General features: G+C 50.0%; 1 protein-coding gene across 2 annotated transcripts in view; it reads right to left on the minus strand.

Moving 5' to 3' along the window:
- Positions 1–526: 526 nt before the first annotated feature.
- ELMOD2 (ELMO domain containing 2) overlaps positions 527–20,757 on the minus strand; it is a 162,326-nt gene continuing 142,095 nt past the window's right edge. For both annotated transcript variants that reach the window (XM_078676868.1, XM_078676869.1), the window contains one exon: positions 527–836. In XM_078676868.1, the coding sequence (XP_078532994.1) occupies positions 679–836 (158 nt within the window). In that variant the 3' untranslated portion in view covers positions 527–678. The remainder of the gene's footprint in view (positions 837–20,757) is intronic.

Genomic DNA, 20,757 nt, shown 5'->3' on the forward strand with positions numbered 1-20,757 from the left:
TCCCTCACCTCAGAACTGCTGATACCCCCCCCCCCCGACACCCCAAGGTATTTTACTAAAATACAACCCTTCTCTGCAGTCTGTAACTTGCATTTCATTTGTTCTAACTTTCAAAGCAACACAAATAGACAAAAAAGTTACAGTAATAAACAATTTTATCAGGAGCATAGATTATGCCATTCAATTGTGGGATATACTTATTTTGAGCAACCAGAAATGGTTCCATCTACAGCATCAGTTTGAGGCGCGGAATGTGGTCAAATCTATGATATATTGTACAGTAAGTATGAATACACTGCAAGCAAAATGTCCTTCTTCTGCATGAATAAACAAATGGAAAATTAAAAGGGTTATATCACTTTATTATTATTCAATATAATAATTAACACATACAGCTCGGTCAGGCGCTCCTGAAATATACAAATATACAAAATTCGTTTTTCAATCACATTTGTCACAAAAAAAGCAGAAAACATGCTCTTATATAAACACTATACTTATATTTTTCTTTAGAATATCATACTTTAAATGTAGTGCCACAAGCTTCCTGTACTTGGAAATATACAACTTATGAACAAATACAATTGCATCAACTTTAAAAATGATTGTTACATTTAATAATTGTCTCAGCTGAACAATACAAATCAATGAGTGCAAATGATGGAAAACACAAAGGTATTAATTAGTCTTGGTCCCCTTATAGATCAGCACGGTGTTCTGATCACTCAGAAGAGCCTTAACATTTGTATGGAATTTCTCTCGGAAAAAGTTGAAATGCATGATGTTTTCTGGTTCTTCTTCAAACCAAAACTTATCAAATTCATAAATAAGATAACCTGTAATTAAAAAAAAGTAGCATTAGGGTTTTGTTGACTCTGGTACTCCTAGTTCTAAGCTCTCCCCTATTACCAACTTGTGGATGTCTTGCTAGTGTCCTTAACCACGACCACTCATAGTCTGATCTTTAATTATCAGAGGTGGCACTAGAAATCTCTGAAACAAAAGACTTCCCATCCCTCACTACTGGTACATTGCTAGGAACGTATCCCTCGTTACCAACATTCTCCCATATGTGGTGTTGAAAAGACCTAGGTTTACTGTGGGATAGGCCAAGTAATCATGTACTGAACCTCCCGAAGGCAACACATCACAGATCTGCGAGATAAATCAGTGCAAGAAGATAGATCAAATAGATTACAGGCACACAAATGATGTGGGAGGACAACTGTGATAAGCAGGGAATGCCACAAGAAACATAGAACAACATAAGCCTAAACAAGCCCCAGGAAAAGGACTCTGGCTGCGCGACACTGCTTGCGCAGTGTACGTTAGGCCCGAGACCCACTGCTTGCGCAGTGTACGTTAGGCCCGAGACCTAAAAAGAAGTCATGAATATGCTACTTACCAGTATGCATCTGTTCTTGGCATGTAGGGCTGCTGACATTCATATCTATAGCATAGATCGCCGCCTAGTGTTGGGTCCGGATGATTGCACATTGTTGTCCTGGAAGAGTCTTCGAAGTATCACGAGATAGGTGGCTCCTCCCCTGGACTACAGTGTGCATGGGCATCGACTCCATCCCCAGATTGTTTTTAGCCATTGTGGCGAAGATGGAGTGTAACAGTGTGAGCGATGACCATGCTAAGAGTAAGTGTAAAGTCTGCAGCCGCTACAGGCGCTGGGGAGGAGGGTGGGCGATATGAATGTCAGCAGCCCTACATGCCAAGAACAGATGCATACTGGTAAGTAGCATATTCAGTTCGAGGCATGTGGGCTGCTGAATTCATATCTATAGCATAGAATATATAGCTGTCCCTCCATTAGCGGCGGCCGCCTGTGCCAGCTGCAGACGTCTGAAAAAGTGTTTTTAGAACAGCCTGCCCTACAGCTGCTTGCTGCTTGGAGTGCACATCTACACAGTAGTGTTTCGTAAATGTGTGTGGGGTAGACCATGTGGCTGCTCTACAAATGTCCTCTAAAGGGATATTTCCAAGGAAAGTCATGGAGGCCCCTAGCTTGCGGGTGGAGTGGGCTCTCGGGGGATCGTTAAAGTGCGCTTAGCCCTTTGATAGCAAATTTGAATACACTTAACGATCCACCTGGCTATACCTGCCTTGGAAATGAGGTTGCCCTTGTGTTGTGCGGAAAAGGCAACAAAGAGTTCTTTTGTCTTCCTAAAATCTTTGGTCCTATCAATGTAGTACATCAAAGCCCTTTTGACGTCAAGAGTGTGGAGCATTCTCTCCGCCACTGTCTCAGGATTTTGGAAGAACACAGGCAGTTCAATAGTTTGATTGACATGGAACTGTGAAACCACCTTTGGAAGAAATTTAGGGTTAGTGCGCAGCACCACCCGGTTGGAGTGAATTTGTATGAATGGCTCCTGTACAGTGAGCGCTTGGAGCTCACTAACACGTCGCAGTGACGTGATGGCTATCAGGAAAGCCACTTTCCATGTTAAGAACTGAATCTCGCATGAATGTAGAGGCTCAAAAGGTGGACCCATCAGTCGGGTGAGGACCACATTAAGATTCCATTCAGGAGCAGGTGGGGTCCTGGGAGGAATGACTCGTTTGAGCCCTTCTAGAAAAGCTTTAATGGCAGGCACTCTGAAAAGGGAGAGATGCTGCCTGTTCTGGAGATAAGCCGCTATGGCGGATAAATGTATTTGAATGGAAGCATATGCCAGTTGCATTTGTAAAGATGTAACAGATAACAAATGATGTTGTGCGTGGACGCGTCAAGCGGGTCAATATTGTGGTCTACGCAATAAATTACAAACCACTTCCATTTTGCTGCGTAGCATGCTCTGGTGGTGGGCTTTCTTGCCTCCCGTATGATATCCATGCAGTCAGGAGGCAAGCTGAGGTAGCCAAACTCTAAGACCTCAGGAGCCAGATCGCCAGGTTGAGCTGTTGCGGATCTGGGTGCTGAATGTCGCCATGGCTCTGCGTCAAAAGCCTGGGTGTGAGGTGCAGCCTTTGATGCGGTACCACGGAAAGTTCTAGAAACGTGGTGCACCATGGTAGGCGTGCCCACGTTGGAGCAACCAGGATGAGCGTCATCGAGTGTTGCTTTAGCTTTCGTGCCACCAGCGGTATTAGAGGTGCTGGGGGAAAAGCGTACGCAAATTTGCCTGACCAGTTCATCCATATCGCATTGCCCTGCGACTGTGGGTGCGGGAACCTGGCGGCAAAGCTTTGGCATTTGGCGTTTTCCCTTGTGGCGAACAGGTCTATCTCTGGATGACCCCACTGCTGGAAGTACGGGCGGAGTACTGATGGATGTATCTCCCACTCGTGCATTTGGTGGCTGTACCTGCTGAGCAGATCCGCCATCTGATTGTCCTTGCCCGGGAGGTGTTCTGCCATGAGGAAGATGTTCCTCTGAATGGCCCACTTCCACATGCTCTGAGCCAGATGAGACAACTGTGGAGAGTGTGTACCTCCCTGCTTCTGAATGTAGTACATGGCTGTCATGTTGTCCGTCCGGATCAACACGACTTTGTTGCACAGATGTACTTTGAATGCCTTCATTGCCATGAAGATTGCCATCAGCTCTAGGTGGTTGATGTGCATCTTCTTTTGCTGCGTTGTCCATAGTCCCTGCACTGTGTAGTGGAGTACATGAGCTCCCCAACCCTGGAGAGAAGCGTCCGTTGTTAGGATGATCTGTGGGACAGGCTCCTGGAACGGTCGGCCCTTGCAAAAGTTGTGTGGATTCCACCAATGCAGAGAGTTGTATGCACGACCGGTCACCAAGACTAGGTCTTTTAACTGTTCGTGAGCCTGATTCCACTGACGTGCTAAGCACTCTTGAAGCGGACGCATATGTAGTCTCGCGTGCGGGACTATGAAGATGCAGGAGGCCATCATGCCTATCAACTGCATGAACACTCGTGCTGGAAGCGAGTGTTGCGGACTGAATTTCTGTATCAGCAATTGAATGCTGTTGATCCTCACTGAATTTGGCTGCGCTGTGGCCGCCAGAGTGTTTATCGTCGCGCCTAGATACTGCCGCACATGGGCGGGCTGGAGGTGTGACTTTGGATAATTCAGTGAGAATCCCAGATTGTGAAGAAGGTGAATGGTGTGGGACATGTTGGCAGCGCACTGCTGGGCCGACTTTGCTTGGACAAGCCAGTCGTCCAGATAAGGGTAGACGTGAACGCTTTGTCTCCGGAGGTGCGCAGCCACTGTCGCCAGGCACTTTGTGAACACCCGGGGCGCTGTGGTCATTCCGAAATGGAGGACTTTGAATTGGTAATGCTGGTCCTGAATGGTGAATCTGAGGTATTTTCTGTGTGACAGATGTAGTGGTATGTGAAAATATGCATCTTTTAGATCTAATGTTGCGAGGAAGTCCCCCTGATTGAGCAACGGAAGAACCTGCTGCAGCGTGAGCATATGAAAGTGTTCTGAGAGAATGTACTGGTTTAGGGGCCTGAGGTCCAGTATGGGCCGTAGGGACCCATCCTTTTTTGGGATTAAGAAGTACAGGGAGTACACGCCTGTGCCTCTTTGTTCCACTGGTACGAGCTTGATTGCCCCTTTTTGCAGCATGACGAGTACCTCTTGCTGCAATAAGTGCAAATGCTCTGTGGACATAGGACGGTGTTTTGGGGGTATGTTGGGTGGAGTGGATGTGAACTCCAGACAATAACCGTACTGGATAAGCTTTATGACCCACCTGTCTGTGGTGATGGATTTACAGACTGGCAGGAACTGTTGGAGTCTCCCCCCGACCGGTGTTGTATGGTCGGGGGGCAGTGACAAGGCGTCACTGTTTGTTGGCTGCGGAGGATCGGGAGTTGTTGTTTCCACGACCTCTGCCCTTGGCGCTGTTTCCGCGATAGCCACCTCTACTTTGTTTGTTGTATGAGGTTTGCGCACCACTCTTTGTGTACTGTGTCTGCTGGGACATTTGGCCTCTGGAAACACCTCTATTGCTTGAGCGACGAAAAGTACTACCCCTGAACTGCTGGGACTGGAGAGCCCCCATAGACTTTGCAGTCTCTGTGTCTTTTTTTATCTTTTCCAGGGTGGTGTCCACCTCGGGTCCAAATAAGTGATCTGGGTTAACTGGCTGATTTAGGATGGTGGTTTGTATCTCCGGCTTGAACCCGGAGATTCTGAGCCAGGCCTGACGCCGCAACATCACACTTGTGTTAATGGCCCTGGCCGCGGTGTCCGCTGCGTCCAGTGCACACTTAATAGAAGCATTTGAGATGAGTTTCCCTTCCTGAATGAGCATCTCTCCCACCTCCTTATATTCATCTGGCAAGTGTTGTAACAGGGTCTCAAGTGTATCATAATGTGCCCTGTCATATCTAGCCAAGAGTGCCTGCGTGTTAGAAATGCGCCAGATATTGGCCGCTTGAGCCGCCACCCTTTTCCCTGATGCCTCTAACACCTTAGATTCCTTGTCAGGGGGAGGAGCATCACCAGTAGTTTGGGAATTTGCCCGCTTCCGGGCATTAGAAACAACTAGAGAGTCCACGGCAATTGGCCCTTGATGTAGGTCGGGTCGCCAGGTGCCGGCTTGTACTTCTTTTCAATTCTGGAGTTTATAACCCTGGCACGTGTGGGTTCTCTAAAGATGTCTGCAGCATGTTTCAAGACACCCTTCAATATTGGCAGAGTCTTTACAGTCTTTTCAGAGGTGGAAAAGGTGTCAAACAGAAAGTCCACTTCAATAGGGTCAGCATGGAGCTGTACGTCATGATTCTTGGCTGCCCTCTCAATAAGCGCATTAAATGCCGCAGAATCCTCAGTAGGGGATGTTTTGACAGCATACACTTGAGTGTTCGGGGCAGTTTGTGGATCCCCTGGGTCTGCAGCATTAGCCCAGGTGTCATGCTGATCTTCAGGATCAGTGTCGGCAGGGTAGTTGTATTCCTCATAGTCACCTTCCCCAGCCTCCACCTGCGAGTAAGTGGGCGAGAGTGGAGCAGTGTCCTGAGCACGTGGATTAATCAGTTCAACAAGAACTGGGGAATCCGTGGAATCCTTTTTCTTTTTTAAAGGAATTGTGTAGGACTCCATAGGCTGTGCTGGTGTGATTTTACGCTTGGAAATGGACAGTTTACCGGTGTCAGCGTCGATAAATTGCTCCGACTGCTCCTCCAGCAGGGGTTGCGATGCTTTGTGCCTACAACTGCAGGGGTAGGCTTCGGCCCCGTGGACACCTTCACGGGCGCCTCGACGACCTTCTTGGGCACGAACGCATTCGGCGCCACTTTCGGCGGCAGCGTGAACTGAATCGGCGCCATCGACTTGTGCGGTTTTTGGCGGCCGGCTTCGGTGTGGAAGCATCCTTCGGATCGACCGCGGAAGCCCGGTCCTTAATGCGCTGCAACGAGTCCGACACCTGCTTTGTGAAGGATGCGGACGGATTCGTCAACTGAACAGGTGCTTTTGAGCCACCACCATGTGCGGACTCGAGGTTGGTAGTGCCCTTGGCCTTGTCGGACCGACGTGCAGGATCGACAGCTTTTGGAGCTCCGAGTCCTTTCTCTGTGTCAACGGCCTTCGGCGCCGACGGTTTTGGGTCGGCGGCCTTGGCAATCGCTTTCGGTGCCCCAATCTTCGGCTCGACGCCCTTGAGCGACTTCACCGTTTCGACAACCTTCTTTGGTTTCGTCTGCACCGACAGATCTAAAGACGTGGAGCCGACCAAGGCGACATGCGCTTTCTGTTTCGACGGCGCCTCTATCACTTTCGGTTTTGTTGAGACCGAAGCTTTCACTTTTGGTTTCGATTTGACCAATGGCGGCTCCGTAGAAGTGTCCGTAGCCGGGCCCAGAGGCGAGACTGTGGATCGAGGTGCAAGATCTTGGGTAAGGCCATGTGGCGATCCCTCGACCTGAGCCTTAGCTAATGTCCGAACGGGGCATAGCTCTTCGCCCAAGCTATCTTCCGTGGCCCCATAGGCCTCATTGTCGTCTCCTACCTCGTCGACGACTTCTTCTGTATCGAGAATTTCGACATCTGCGTCGTAGTTGGAGTCGATCTCTGCCGCTGGATTGGAAATCGGCTCTCGATCTTCTTGCTCGTCTGCCTCTTCTCCCTCGGTATCGAAAATGTTCACCGGGTCAGGTGCCGTCTGATGGGCCTCCTGGCGCACCACGTGCCGAAGTCGAATCGTCTTCTTGGAGCGAAAACGAGAACAAGCCATACAGTTGGCTTCATCGTGATCCGGCGACAGGCACTTGTTGCACACCGGGAGGACGTCGATGTGGGGATACTTCGAGTTGCACGCAGGGCACCTCTTGAACGGGCTCCGTTCCATGCTGCGTCGTCGAATAAGGCCTGTTGCGTTGACCGGGCCTCGAGCACCGAAGAGCCACGCGACTCCTCCGGATGTCCGACTCGGGAACTGAGCCGGAACCGAGCTGGGCACCGAACGCAATACAATACCGACGATATAGGAAAGGCCTTTGGGACGAAAATAAAGTTTCTATCGAATCCGAACTTGAGAGATCAAATATACATCCGAACCGAATGGCGGAAAAAAACAATCTGGAGATGGAGTCGATGCCCATGCGCACTGTAGTCCAGGGGAGGAGCCACCTATCTCGTGATACTTCGAAGACTCTTCCAGGACAACAATGTGCAATCATCCGGACCCAACACTATGCGGTGATCTATGCTATAGATATGAATTCAGCAGCCCACATGCCTCGAACATGAATATATAACCACAAATCACTGGGAGGTGAGGGAAAGAAAATAAGTTACTGTTAGACCTGACATCCTTGGCATGGTTTTCCCCCATCTTTTTGCCTCTGACTCATGTATTTTTGATGCTGTGCTGGATTTCGTTTTTGCTGGTTTAGATGCTTTGGACCCTCTGCCACTGCTGATCAGTGTCAGAGGGTAAGTGCTCCCTCTGTAAATTGTCATATTGATTGAGTATACCTAATTGGCATATTTGTATCACCACGAAGTCCCTAGTAGAGGGCACTGTGTGTGCCAGGGCTGGTGATGACAAATGCTACTAGTGGGCCTGCAGCGCAGATTGCGCCACCCACATGAGTAGCTTTTAAAAGGTGACTCAGGCCCGCCAGCGCAGGGCCTGTGTGCAGTCAGTGACTGCCATGTCAGCCTGGCCAGTGTCCCCACTGGCTAGGCTTAACCCTCCCCTGTCTGTGCACCTCAGCCACCCCTATGGAAGGCTCCAGGTACCCCCCTGGGTAGGGTGCAGTGAATGGATAGGGTAGAGCGTGTACTAGTGCAGGTAACATGCTCTGGCAGAGAGCAGCAGCCACTTTGTGTGCTCACTGCTGTAGGGCTGTAGGGCTCCCTAGGGTAGCCTGGGGAGGCTGGTCCCATTGGATCCCAGCCTATCTCCCTATAGGAACAAGATGGAACATCCATGAAAGATATCCCTGAACTCAGAATTAAATGACACATCTTTTGATGAAGGTTGTTTTTGGATCCTGGGGTTGAGAATAGCATTTTTAGAAGTGGCTGTTCTTTTGTATAAACCTTTCTGTGTGCCTGGGCCTGTGTGTGGAATGCCTGCGTGACAGGAGCTGCAGGGCCCCGGAGGGGGTTGGAGTCAGCCCAGGGGTGAAAGGCGACATCTGTTGCCCGGGGAAGGGGAGAGAGAAGAGCCTGATAGTGCTGGGCTGTGCCTGCCTGACCACCGTGCTGGCTAACTCCCCTGCCGATCCACTGTCACCTCTGGCCCTGAAGCTGTCAGGAAGAAGAACACCAGAAACATTCCAGAGCCAAGGATCCCCTTGCACAAAGGACTTCAAAGGCGTTCAGGGGTATAAGGGAAGGACCCCTTACTACAGAAGATTGGATTCTGAAACTCTACAATCAAGACGGACCCTCTGCTGGAAGGAGGACGGCGAGAGAACTAAAGGAAGATTGCCTTGCTGTGTGCTCTAAGGGCTGACCTGTTCTGCTGTATCACTGGAAGCTGAGGAGGAGAAAGGGACTTTGCTGTGGGCTGTGTCCCTGCCTGCTTGAAACTGCTGAGACTTTGCTGTGTGCTGTGCCTACAGCTTGAATCTCCAAGGGCCTGAGAAGAGCTGGCTCCCTGTCTGCAACCCAGGAACATAAAGGTTGCCCAGGGCTACAAGAATCTGCTGTGCCCCCCCCTGAAGCTGCTGTGTGGCGAGGAGATCGTGCAACCGTGTGGTTTGCCTGTTTAGCGCATTGGCTGCTCTCTACTGCTTGAGAGCGCCGCGCTGACCCAGCCTGCTGCAGGGCCAAAGTCGACGTGCTCATCGACACGTGTGTGGGGCAGACCGGAGACCTGTGAGCCTCTGCAGCGCAAGGGGCGCTGAAAAACAATTGCTGGCCGTATCACCGCCGCTGCCCGGGGCCAGAGAACCTCCGAGGGAAGCGCCATCCTGATCGGCGCTGAACCGGCGAAGACCGAAGCCGCCGTGCTCCCATTGGTGGAGGGAGCCGAGCCCCCTCACTAACGCCGCGACGGGATTGGCCCGTGCGGCGCAGCGTCATCAGCAGTGCTGGGCCGTGATTGGCCTAGGGAGCGGAGCGTCATCGTTGCCTGTCCCGGGAGCCGCACTGCCATTGGCTGACTCCCGGGTGCTGTGGAGGCTCGCCTGAGGAGCCGCGAGGGGATTGGCTGCCGTCGCTGAGGCAGCTGAAGAAGCCGAGGAATGAGCGCGATCACCGCCGGGCCCGGGAAGAAGTGACCTGACCTCGCCGAGGGATCTCCGCATGTGCTCCAGCCCCTGGCCTGCCGTCTCTGCTCCCCGCTGCTCTTTGAAGGATCCAGAGCGGGCGGAGAGCGTCCAGAGACCGGCCGGGCGGGAGCCACACTGAGCCTTCCCCCGCGAGGTGCCCCTGGGGGACCCGCGTCACCGCGAGCACGGGGAAAGAAGTCCCCCCTCCCTCAGGATACCGGGTGAGACGCGCTAGGAGCGCTTGTGGTCCCTGAAGCCAGGGGACCATTGGGGCATAATTTAATAACGCTGGCATTGTTTCTTTGCTCATTTGGAGAGCATTGTCAACCCAATAACTTTGGCATATCTTCTAAACGTTGGCATTGTTTGGACTGCTCGTTTTTAGAGCGTAGCCATTATAAATCGGTGGCATTAGGTTTAATACTGATTTGAAGAGACTTGAGACATTTGTTTTTATGTGACAACTTCCTGAAACTACGTACCACCATTAAGATTAAGTGCCTCATTTTAATAATGAAGTGATTATCGTGCAACTGCTTGATTTACCTTGCTGAAACTAGATAAAGTTATATATTTTTATAAAAATATACTTACCTGTGTGGTCTCCGTTTGTGGTGGATTGGGGATTATTGTTGTGTTAAGTGCAAATGTTATCCACATTGTCTCCGAGTTTAGCCTAGACTGCTCGCGCCATGCTACCTAGAGGGTGAGCAGGGGTTATCTCAGAGGGTTATTCCGTCACCCTGACCGGAGCTAGGGGTCCCTACTTGGGCCAAGGTACTTAGCTTTGCCAACCAGAGACTCCCGGTTCTAACATTGGTGGCTCGCGGTGCGGATTTTGAACTAATAATTGCACTTGACCGGCAGTAGTTTCTTGTACATCACTAGTCTAGTTTAGCAGAACAGGTTGCGCAAGACTTTTTCTTTTTGGTGAAACCTTTTTAGTTGTAAAAGGGTAGGAAGCATCATGTCTCGGAAAGCGCCAAGCGTGAATGGAGACGTGGAGGTGGAATTTGAAATCCAGAAGTTGTTAACCTATAACAAGGAGCAACTGAGAAAAGTCTGCAAACAGCTTGAATGCCCAGTGAGGGGCGGCGCAAATAAGGAAGAGCTACGGACAGCTCTGAGGGCCTGGTGGGAGGCCAAACATGGTGTCCCAGAAGCTCCTATTGAAGAGGGTGGCGCACAGGAGATTGGGTTTTGGCCCAGTGAATTGCCAGTGGCGAAGCCAGCGTCTAGGGCCGGCAGCACCCACTCCAGTAGGAATATTTCTCCAGAGGAAGTGGAGGAGAATCAGAGAACTAGGGCCCATGAGATTGAGCTTTTGAAACTCAGAGCGGACGCCGATGAGAAGAAACTGTGCCTGGAAATTGAGAGAGAGGCACAGGAGAGGAGGCATGCTCTCGCTTTGGAGGAAAAGAAGCTCCAATTGGCTCATGAGAGGAGCATGAAGGAATTGGATTTCAAATATAAAGAGAGGGGGTCCAGTTCTAATGGTGGCAGCGCACAACCAGTACAGGCGGGTAAGGTATACATACCAAAGGATCTGGTACAGAATTATCAGAGGGGTGAGGATATTTATGCGTGGTTCAGAGCGTATGAACTTGCCTTAAAGATGAATGAGGTGCCTGAGAAGAATTGGGGAGCAGGATTGTGGAAGCATTTTGAGGCCTCTGGGAGGGATGTTTTGGCACCCTTAGAAGCAAAGGATGCTTTGTCCTACTCCGCCATGAAGGAGGCTTTGTGCCTCAGGTATGGGCTCACTGCTGAACAGTACCGCCAGAAGTTTAGGAACTTCAAGAAGCTTGATTCAAGTACTTGGGTGGAGTGTGTGAGTACGTACACGCGTGCACTGGAAGGTTGGATGAAGGGCAGCAAAGTTACTGATTATGTGGGGTTGTGTCACTTGATTAGTAGGGAGCACTTAAGTAGTTTGTGTGTCCCAGAGCTGCGCCAGCATCTTTTGGATAGTAAGTTAACTGATCCCAGTGAGCTTGCTAAAGAGGCGGACCGGTGGACTAGCACCAGGGTCCACAAGGGGGTGGTGAGTACCCCAGCCAAGGGTGGACCGGGTCCCCAGCAGAAGAGTGGGGGGGACACGGGTAATCAAAAGGAGTCTTCTAAAGGGCCCCAAACTGGTTCCCAGGAGAAGGTGTCTCAACCCCCCAAGTCTAAGAAGTCCTGGCCCCGTAAGGGCAAGCAGGACAACAGGCCCCCGCCTACCTGCTTTACATGTGGGGCGGTGGGGCACATTGCCCCCAAATGTCCAAAGAAACCTCCAGCACCCTCTGGTGCTCCAGCACCGGCATTGGCCAGTGTAGCTTTGGGAGGGGATTTGATCTCTAGTGGGGAGGAAGGGTTAGCAGTGATGACCCTTGTCTCTTTAGGAGACCGAGAGATGGCCCAGGAAACCTTGCTGCCCCAAAACACTAAGAAATACGGGCAGAAGGTGACCATCAATGGACAGGTGGTGGAGGCTCTGAGAGACACAGGGGCCAGCGTGACATCTGTTAGGTGTCAGTGGGTGTCTGAAGAGCAAATTGTTCCCCAGGTACTCCGGCCTGTGGTGGCAGCTGACAGTTCAGTGCGCTACTGCAGGCTGGCGAAAGTTCCATTTGAATGGGGAGGAGTCTCCGGTATTTTGGAGATTGTAGTAAGTGATGCCTTGCCTGTAGATTGTCTATTAGGTAATGACCTGGAGAGCTCCCCATGGAAAGAGGTGGAGCACCGGACTCACTTGGAGATGTTGGGTTTGCCTGCGTGGATCTGTGTGTCCACCCGTGCAATGACAGTAAGAGAGGGCGGTCTAACAGAGCTGGAGCCTGGAACAATGGCCCAGGGACCTGCCAAGAGAGGAAGGGGTAGAGGGCGCGGGAAACCGGCCCCCACTGTTCCCACGGTCCAGGAGGAGGCAGACCCGGAAGGGGATGCCCTGGAACCTACAGGGGAGCAAGTGGCCGAACTAGGGGAATTGCCTGAGCTGTCCCAGTGGCAGCAAGAGGGTGGTCCCTCCAGGGAGGAATTCTGCCAGGCTCAGAAGGAGTGCCCTTCTCTCATTGGTGTGCGGCAGCAGGCTGCTGACCAGGCCGCAGGCCTGGGGTCCAAGGAGCATTTGATCTATTGGGAGGATGACTTACTTTATAGTGAGCCTAAGTTCGCTGAGCCCGGCGCAGCCCGTGTGCTGGTGGTACCGGAGCGCTTCAGGAGCTTCCTACTGGGTCTGGCTCATGACGTGCCTCTCGCAGGACATCTGGGGCAAGACAAGACCTATCACAGGCTTGTCACCCATTTCTACTGGCCCCAGATGAAGACGCACGTCTCTGCCTTTTGTAAGTCTTGTCAGACTTGTCAGGCCAGTGGCAAGAGTGGAGGGAAGCGCGTGGCACCCCTCCAACCCTTTCCCGTGGTGAGCACCCCTTTTGAGCGGGTGGGCATTGACATCGTGGGGCCCCTGGATCCCAAGACAGCCCTAGGCAACAGGTTTATCCTGGTCTTGGTGGACCATGCCACTCGGTACCCGGAAGCCCTTCCGCTCAGGACAGTCACCGCCCCAGTGGTGGGCCGTGCCCTGATGGGGATCTTTTCCCGGGTGGGATTTCCGAAGGAGGTCGTTTCGGACCGCGGGACAAACTTCATTTCTAAATATATGAAGTCCCTGTGGAGTGAGTGTGGGGTGACTTACAAATTCACCACTCCTTACCACCCTCAAGGAAATGGTTTGGTTGAGAGATTCAACCGCACATTGAAGGGCATGATTATGGGCCTGGAAGAGCCCATGAGGCGGAAATGGGATGTCTTGTTGCCATGCCTGTTGTTTGCCTACAGGGAGGTGCCTCAGAAATCATTAGGGTTCAGTCCCTTTGAGTTGCTGTATGGCCACCCTGTCAGAGGGCCTCTGGCTCTGGTGAAGGAGGGGTGGGAGAAATCCCGTGGGAAAACCCCTCAGGATGTGTTCAGCTATGTGCTGGCCATTCGCAACCAGACCAAGCGCTTCAGGAAGCTCGCTCAAGAGAACCTGGAGGCTAGCCAGGAGGAAATGAAGAGGTGGTATGACCAGAACACTTCTCTGGTTGAGTTCCAACCTGGTCAGAAGGTGTGGGTGATGGCGCCAGTGGAGCCTTGTGCGCTCCGTGACAAGTGGTCTGGCCCATATGAGGTGGTGGAGCGCAAGAGCGAGGTTACCTATTTGGTTAACCTGAAGACTCCCAGGCAGCCCCTGAGAGTGCTCCATGTGAACCGCCTCAAACCCCACTTTGAAAGAACTGAAGTGACTATGCTCATGGCTACAGATGTTGGAGGGGAGGAGGATAGTGATCCTCTCCCTGACCTCCTGGCAGTCAAGGAGCAAGATGGGTCAGTGGATGGTGTGGTCCTCTCCCCCACCCTGACCCCAGAACAGCAGGAGGACTGTCGCCAAGTCTTGGGTCAGTTCGCCCCACTGTTCTCCCTGACCCCAGGTGTCACCAAATGGTGCGTCCACGACGTGGACACTGGAGACAGCATGCCTGTGAAACAGAAGTTTTACAGGGTGGCTGACAAGGTCAGAGCTAGCATCAAGGAAGAAGTTTCCAAGATGTTGGCGCTTGGGGTTATTGAGCCCTCCAGCAGCCCCTGGGCTAGCCCAGTGGTCTTAGTGCCTAAGAAAGCTGCTACCCCCGGTGGCCCCCCAGAACTTCGGTTCTGCGTGGACTACCGTGGGCTCAATGCGGTCACGAAGACTGACGCGCACCCCATCCCCAGAGCTGATGAGCTGGTGGATCGGTTGGGAGCTGCCCAATACCTGAGTACTTTTGATTTGACTTCAGGGTACTGGCAGATTGCCTTAACTGACGGGGCAAAGGAGAGGTCAGCATTTTCAACGCCCGAAGGACACTTCCAGTTTCGTGTCATGCCCTTTGGGTTGAAAAATGCCCCCGCCACATTTCAGAGATTGGTCAACCAGGTACTGGCAGGGCTGGAGCAATTCAGCGCAGCCTACCTGGATGACATTGCGGTGTTCAGCTCCACTTGGGAGGAACACCTGCAACACCTCACTGAAGTGTTGAAGGCTCTGCAGAAGGCAGGCCTCACTATCAAGGCCAGTAAATGCCAGATAGGGCAGGGATCTGTGGTGTACTTGGGACACCAGGTGGGGAGCGGCAAGGTGGCGCCCCTACAGGCGAAGATTGACACCATTCTGGCTTGGGAACCCCCCAAGACCCAGACGGAGGTGAGAGCCTTTCTAGGTCTCACCGGGTATTACAGACGGTTTGTCAAAGGCTATGGCACCATTGTGGCCCCTTTGACAGAGCTGACATCTAGGAATCAGCCCAGGAAAGTGAATTGGACTGAGGCCTGTCAAACTGCTTTTGACACCCTCAAAACTGCCATGTGCACAGCACCGGTGCTTAAGGCACCTGACTTTTCAAGTGAGTTCATCGTGCAAACTGACGCTTCAGAGCAAGGCGTGGGAGCAGTGCTCTCACAGATCAATGATGAGGGAGGAGACCAACCTGTGGCTTTTATTAGCCGGAGGCTAATCCCCAGGGAACAAAAATGGAGTGCCATTGAAAGAGAAGCTTTCGCTGTGGTCTGGGCTCTGAAGAAGCTGAGGCCCTACCTGTTTGGGACTCACTTCCGCGTTCAGACCGACCACAGGCCCCTCAGATGGTTAATGCAGATGAGGGGTGAGAATCCAAAATTGTTGAGGTGGTCCATTTCCCTACAGGGGATGGACTTTACGGTGGAGCACCGCCCTGGTACAGAACACGCCAACGCTGACGGTCTGTCCAGATTCTTCCGCCTTAGTGATGAGGACTCCCAAGAGGTTGGGTAGTTCTCCCCACTTTCAGCTGGAGGGGACACGTGTTAGACCTGACATCCTTGGCATGGTTTTCCCCCATCTTTTTGCCTCTGACTCATGTATTTTTGATGCTGTGCTGGATTTCGTTTGTGGTGGATTGGGGATTATTGTTGTGTTAAGTGCAAATGTTATCCACATTGTCTCCGAGTTTAGCCTAGACTGCTCGCGCCATGCTACCTAGAGGGTGAGCAGGGGTTATCTCAGAGGGTTATTCCGTCACCCTGACCGGAGCTAGGGGTGCCTACTTGGGCCAAGGTACTTACCTTTGCCAACCAGAGACTCCCGGTTCTAACAGTTACCAATACTGGTTAACTGCAGTTACAGGTAAGTATCTTTCATAGATTCACATGCTTAAATCATTACCCGACGTCGAGGTGGGAGTCTCACTGTAAAATAACCAAGCTGTGTTTAACAAATTTCATAGGCTATAATGACCCTAAGCCATGTTATTAGTATCCTATCTATGTCCTTTTTAAAAAAGGACCCAATGTTGGAACACAGCCAATCAACTGTGTGCACTTTCTAGAATACCCTCAGCAGAGGCAGATTCCATCAGACTTTCTAAGCACAAGTGGGAAGTAAGACTCCGATAAATTAAAGAGAAATACCTCTACAAGGGAGTATGGTGGGTTGCATGTGAATCTATGAAAGATACCAATACTGGATAACCACAGTTACAGGTAAGTAACTTGTTTTCTTATACGGTATTCGGGTATCTTTCAGAGATTCACATGCTTGAATCAGAATACCAAGCAGTACCCTAAATTGTACTGTTGTTAGTGGAAGGAGGGGGAGATGTAAATCATAAAACCCACAAGTTATTCCAATAGAACAGTGACATTTGTAGCATGCACATACCCTTTCAATTCTAGACAGCTTTAAAAGACAAACAAAACATGAAGCCGTAACATACTGTTATATTCAGGATGCATCCAATGAAGTATTTAATAGAACAAATAATAGAACAATGAAGTCACTATTTAATTTATAGAGTTATCGAAAAATCAACATTAGCAACAGATAGAAAGCAAAGCTATGCAACTTTATTAAAATATAAAGTTACTCTTTTAACAGAAAAGAGACCTACCTTAATTGAAGAGATGAAGCAGTACCGCTTGGCCCACCTGCATCCTCACGTTGCGTAGATTGCAGACAATAGTGCTGCGCAAAAGAGTGGACACTTTTCCATGTCACAGCTCGGCAAATCTTTTTTAGTGTTACTCCAGAAAACAGCTGCCGCAGTAGAAACTGACCTGGTGGAGTGTGCCTTAGTTCTTCTTGTTAAAGGCTTGTTAGCTTTGTCATGGCAGAATTGAATTGCAGAGGAGACACATCTGGCAACAGTTGCCTTAGTTACTGCTGTTCCTTCTCTGCCTTGTCCGTAAGCCACTGGTAGCTGATCCGTTTTTCTTATGTCTTTTGTTTTATGCAGATAGAATTTTAAACATCTTTAAACATCCAGCGTGTGTAAAGCTGGTTCTGCTGGACTAGATGGGTTTGGAAAAGAGGACTGAAGTATTACTGGTTCGTTGAGGTGGAATTGCATCGGACTATTGGGATAAAAGTCGGGTTCCTTCACAGAGCTACATAGTTATCAGCAAAATGAAGAAATGGTTCCTGGACTTTAAAAGCTTGGATTTCACTAAACCTCCTCGCAGTAGTGAGAGCCAGCTGGAGGGCTACCTTCCAGGTGAGAAACTTTAGCTCTGCTTTGTGAATTGGTTCAAAAGACTGTCTCATTCGCTGTGCGAGGACCAAATTGAGCTTCCATTCCGGAGGGGATACACACATCAGGGGAAAGGCGCATAAGAGGCCTCTCATGAACTGCTTTACAAGACTAGAAGCACAGAGAGTTGGAACTTGAGGAGATCTCCTATAGCGGGAAATCGTAGCAAGGTGAACCTTGACTGAAGAGAAAGGGAGACCTGATTTTGCCAAAGAGAGGAGATATTGCAAAATCTGTTCAGGAGGCGCTTGAAGCGGGTACAAGATGGTTTGTTGGCACCAGAGACAGAATTGATTCTATTTAAGGCGGTATGTCTTGTTGGTGCTGTCAGCTCTGGATTTTCCAATACTTTCCAGGCACTCCTGGGACATATTCAAGCCCCTGCACTCTAGGAACTCAGGAGCCATGCGTGCAAATGAAGGGACTCCAGGTCTGGGTGACGTACTTGATCCTTGTCTCTGATCATAAGAGATTGAGATGGTTGTAGACGTATGGGCCTCGACTCCGACAGCAAGAGAAGCTCCGGGAACCAGTAATGCCTGGGCCATCGTGGCGCTATCCGGATCAAAACACATCCTTCCGTCTTCATCTTGTCAGTACCCTGGGAATTAATGCGATGGGGCAAAATCTAAACATATATCCCGGAACAACGAATTAAAAGGGAATTCCCCCCTCAACTCTGGCATAGGGAACCTGCTGGCCCAGTACTGGCATTTGGCGTTCTCTATAGTTGCGAAGAGGTCTAAAGCTGGTTTTCCCCATATCCGAAACACATGGTCGAGCTGAAGCTGCTCAAGCTCCCATATGTGACAACTGGACTGCGTTCTGCTCAACAAATATGCCAGACTATTGTACAGATCTCAGGCATGCTTGGCCCAGAGCGAAATCCTGTGCTGTGCAGTCCAATACCATCGCTTCTTGAGAGAGTGTGATGAAGATGGTTCCCCTTTGCCAGTTGACGAAGAACATGCTGGTCGTAGTATCCATATGAACCAGCATAGAGGAACCTGCTATCCTTGGCAAGAACACATGGAGAGATAGAAAAATGGCTTTGAGCTCTAGCCTGTTGATTGGCTGATGTTTCTGCGCAGAGGACCATTTGCCCTGTATCTGTACCTCTTGCAGATGGCCTCCCCAGCTGTCCATTGAGGCGACCGTTGTTGTGTGAAGTCTGGGATACTTTGGAGGAAAGTAAGGCCCTTTAAGAGATTTGGTGCATGAAACCACTATCGCAGTGTCTCTGCCATGCGTGTTGTGATCTGTATTGAATCCTCGCAGGATCCCAAGGTTTGCTGCCATTGCTTCTGTAGTTCTTCTTGAAGAGGCTTCATTCTCACTCTGGCCAGTGGCACCAGATCTATTTCTGAAGAGCACATCCCTTGGAGCGACTTGTATGTTCGTACTGAAACAGACTTTTTTCTTGATATGCTCTACACCAGTCTTTACCATCGTGTCTGCCTTTCGTGTGATAGAATTGCTTTGCATTGGATGGTATCTATGGATGCTCCCAGAAAGGATATGACTTGACTGGGAAGGAACGAAGATTATTCTTTGTTTTCAGTGAGCCCCAGAGTCCTGAACAATTGAAGGCAGGTGTTTGCAGCTTTACTGGTCTTTTGTGCTGTTGGTGCCTTGAGCAGCCAGTTGTCAAGGTATGGAAATACCTGGAGACCTTGAGATCGCAGGGTTGCTGCTACAGGTGCCAGACACTTGGTAAAGATCCTTGGCGCCAATTTGAGGCCAAATGAAAGTACCTAGAATTGGTAGTGGGTACCAGCCACAGTGAATCTTAAGATTTTCTGATGTTTCGGATAGATATGGATATGAAAATATGCGTCTTCCATGTCGAGAGAGGTCATGAAGTCTCCTTTGTTTAGACGATGTAGAATCTCGAAGAGAGTTACCATCCTGAACGTCTGTTTCTTGAGAAACTTACTGAGATTCCGGAGGCCCAAAACTGGTCTCCATTCTGCTGATTTCTTTTTTTATTATGAAAAAACGAGAATAGAAACCATTTCCCCTTTGCGACATTAGAACTTCTTCTATTGCTGCTTTGGAGAGTATGACCAAAGATTCTTTGTGTCGTAAGAGAAGGCGAGGGAGAGGGTCACCTTTAGGTGGAGTAGTTGGCAGGCGTGGAGTGAATTCTAGAGTGTGACCAAAGGTGACAAGGTCCAACACCCAGAGATCTGTTGTGATCTTGCGCCACTAGTGCACCTAGTTGGAAATCTTTGTACCCACAGGCTGGGAGGGGAGGGAAGCTGGTACCCGGACGTGATCATTGCTTCCTATTAGAGTTACAACCTTGTGCAGGCATTAGTTTGCGGCCTCCCTGGTGAGAGAAACCAGCTGTAGGCGACCGACGATAAAATGGAGGATTGTAGCTCTGCTGATATTGTGATTGATAAGGATGATACTGTTGAGCTCTCTGGTAACCCCTGTAAGAGGTAAAGCCTCTACTTCTAGCCTTCTGAATGGTACTTTTCTATATTGCAATGTGCCCAACAATTTTGCAATATCTGTACCAGTCTTGATCGGCAATAGTGCTTCATTGATGAGCTTTCCGAATAGGGGCTCCCCATCGAAAGCCGTATCCGAGACTTTTGTCTGCACCTCTGGTCTAAAAGTGGTTGCCTTCGGCCATCCTTGTCGTCGGAGCACAGCAGCTACTGCCAGTTGTCTAAAGCCAGTGTTGGCTACATCATGGGCACTCAGGGCCCCTCCACACAACGTGCAGTGAAAATCAGAGGGAATCAGCCTCTGCTGGGAGTGTTCTAGAGGGTGCTGACAGCTGATTGGCTGAGTTCCAACATTAGGTCCTTTAACAAAAAAAAAAGACATAGATAGGCTACTAATAACATGCCTTAGGGCCATTGTAGCCTGTGAAATTTGTTAAATACTGCTTGATTATATGACAGTGGGACGCCCATCTCAACGAAGGGGAATGATTCAAGCATGTGAATCTATGAAAGATACCTCAATACTGGATAACAAATTCCCTCCTCAAGATCACTAGAAACACAGGTTAGTACCTTCCAAGTTTGGGAGAACGCAAGAAAATGGAATGGTGCCCTGATGAGTGCGATAGGCCAGGTAGGGATATGCTAAGCGCCAGATGCGAACAGCTTAGGTTAAACACAATTCTCTGACCTAGTTTCAGGCTAGAGATGTCCATGGTCCTTTCCTAAAGAGTGAACGTTCTGGGAAAGGTACTCACTCAGTCACTGGAGTGAATTATGTTATTTAAAGGATGACTGACTGATCTTCATGCTCCGGTTGCTTGCTTTCTTTAGGTTAGTGTTGCATACTTTCTAATGAGAGCAGGATAACTAGGCATCCTTTAATGATATTAAGATGGCTCTACAGACTGCATGGGCTGGGCCTGCCTAATACACATGTACATTGAATCTGGTTGCCCTGGTGCTTGACTGGAATTCCTGAAGTCTGACTGAGCAAGCAGCAGCAGGTAACCATTTCCATAGATAGGTACAGAAAATGTACACCCTTATTTCTCATTACAA

Source organism: Lissotriton helveticus, chromosome 2_1 (assembly GCF_964261635.1).
Source record: "Lissotriton helveticus chromosome 2_1, aLisHel1.1, whole genome shotgun sequence".
Classification (NCBI taxonomy): domain Eukaryota; kingdom Metazoa; phylum Chordata; class Amphibia; order Caudata; family Salamandridae; genus Lissotriton; species Lissotriton helveticus.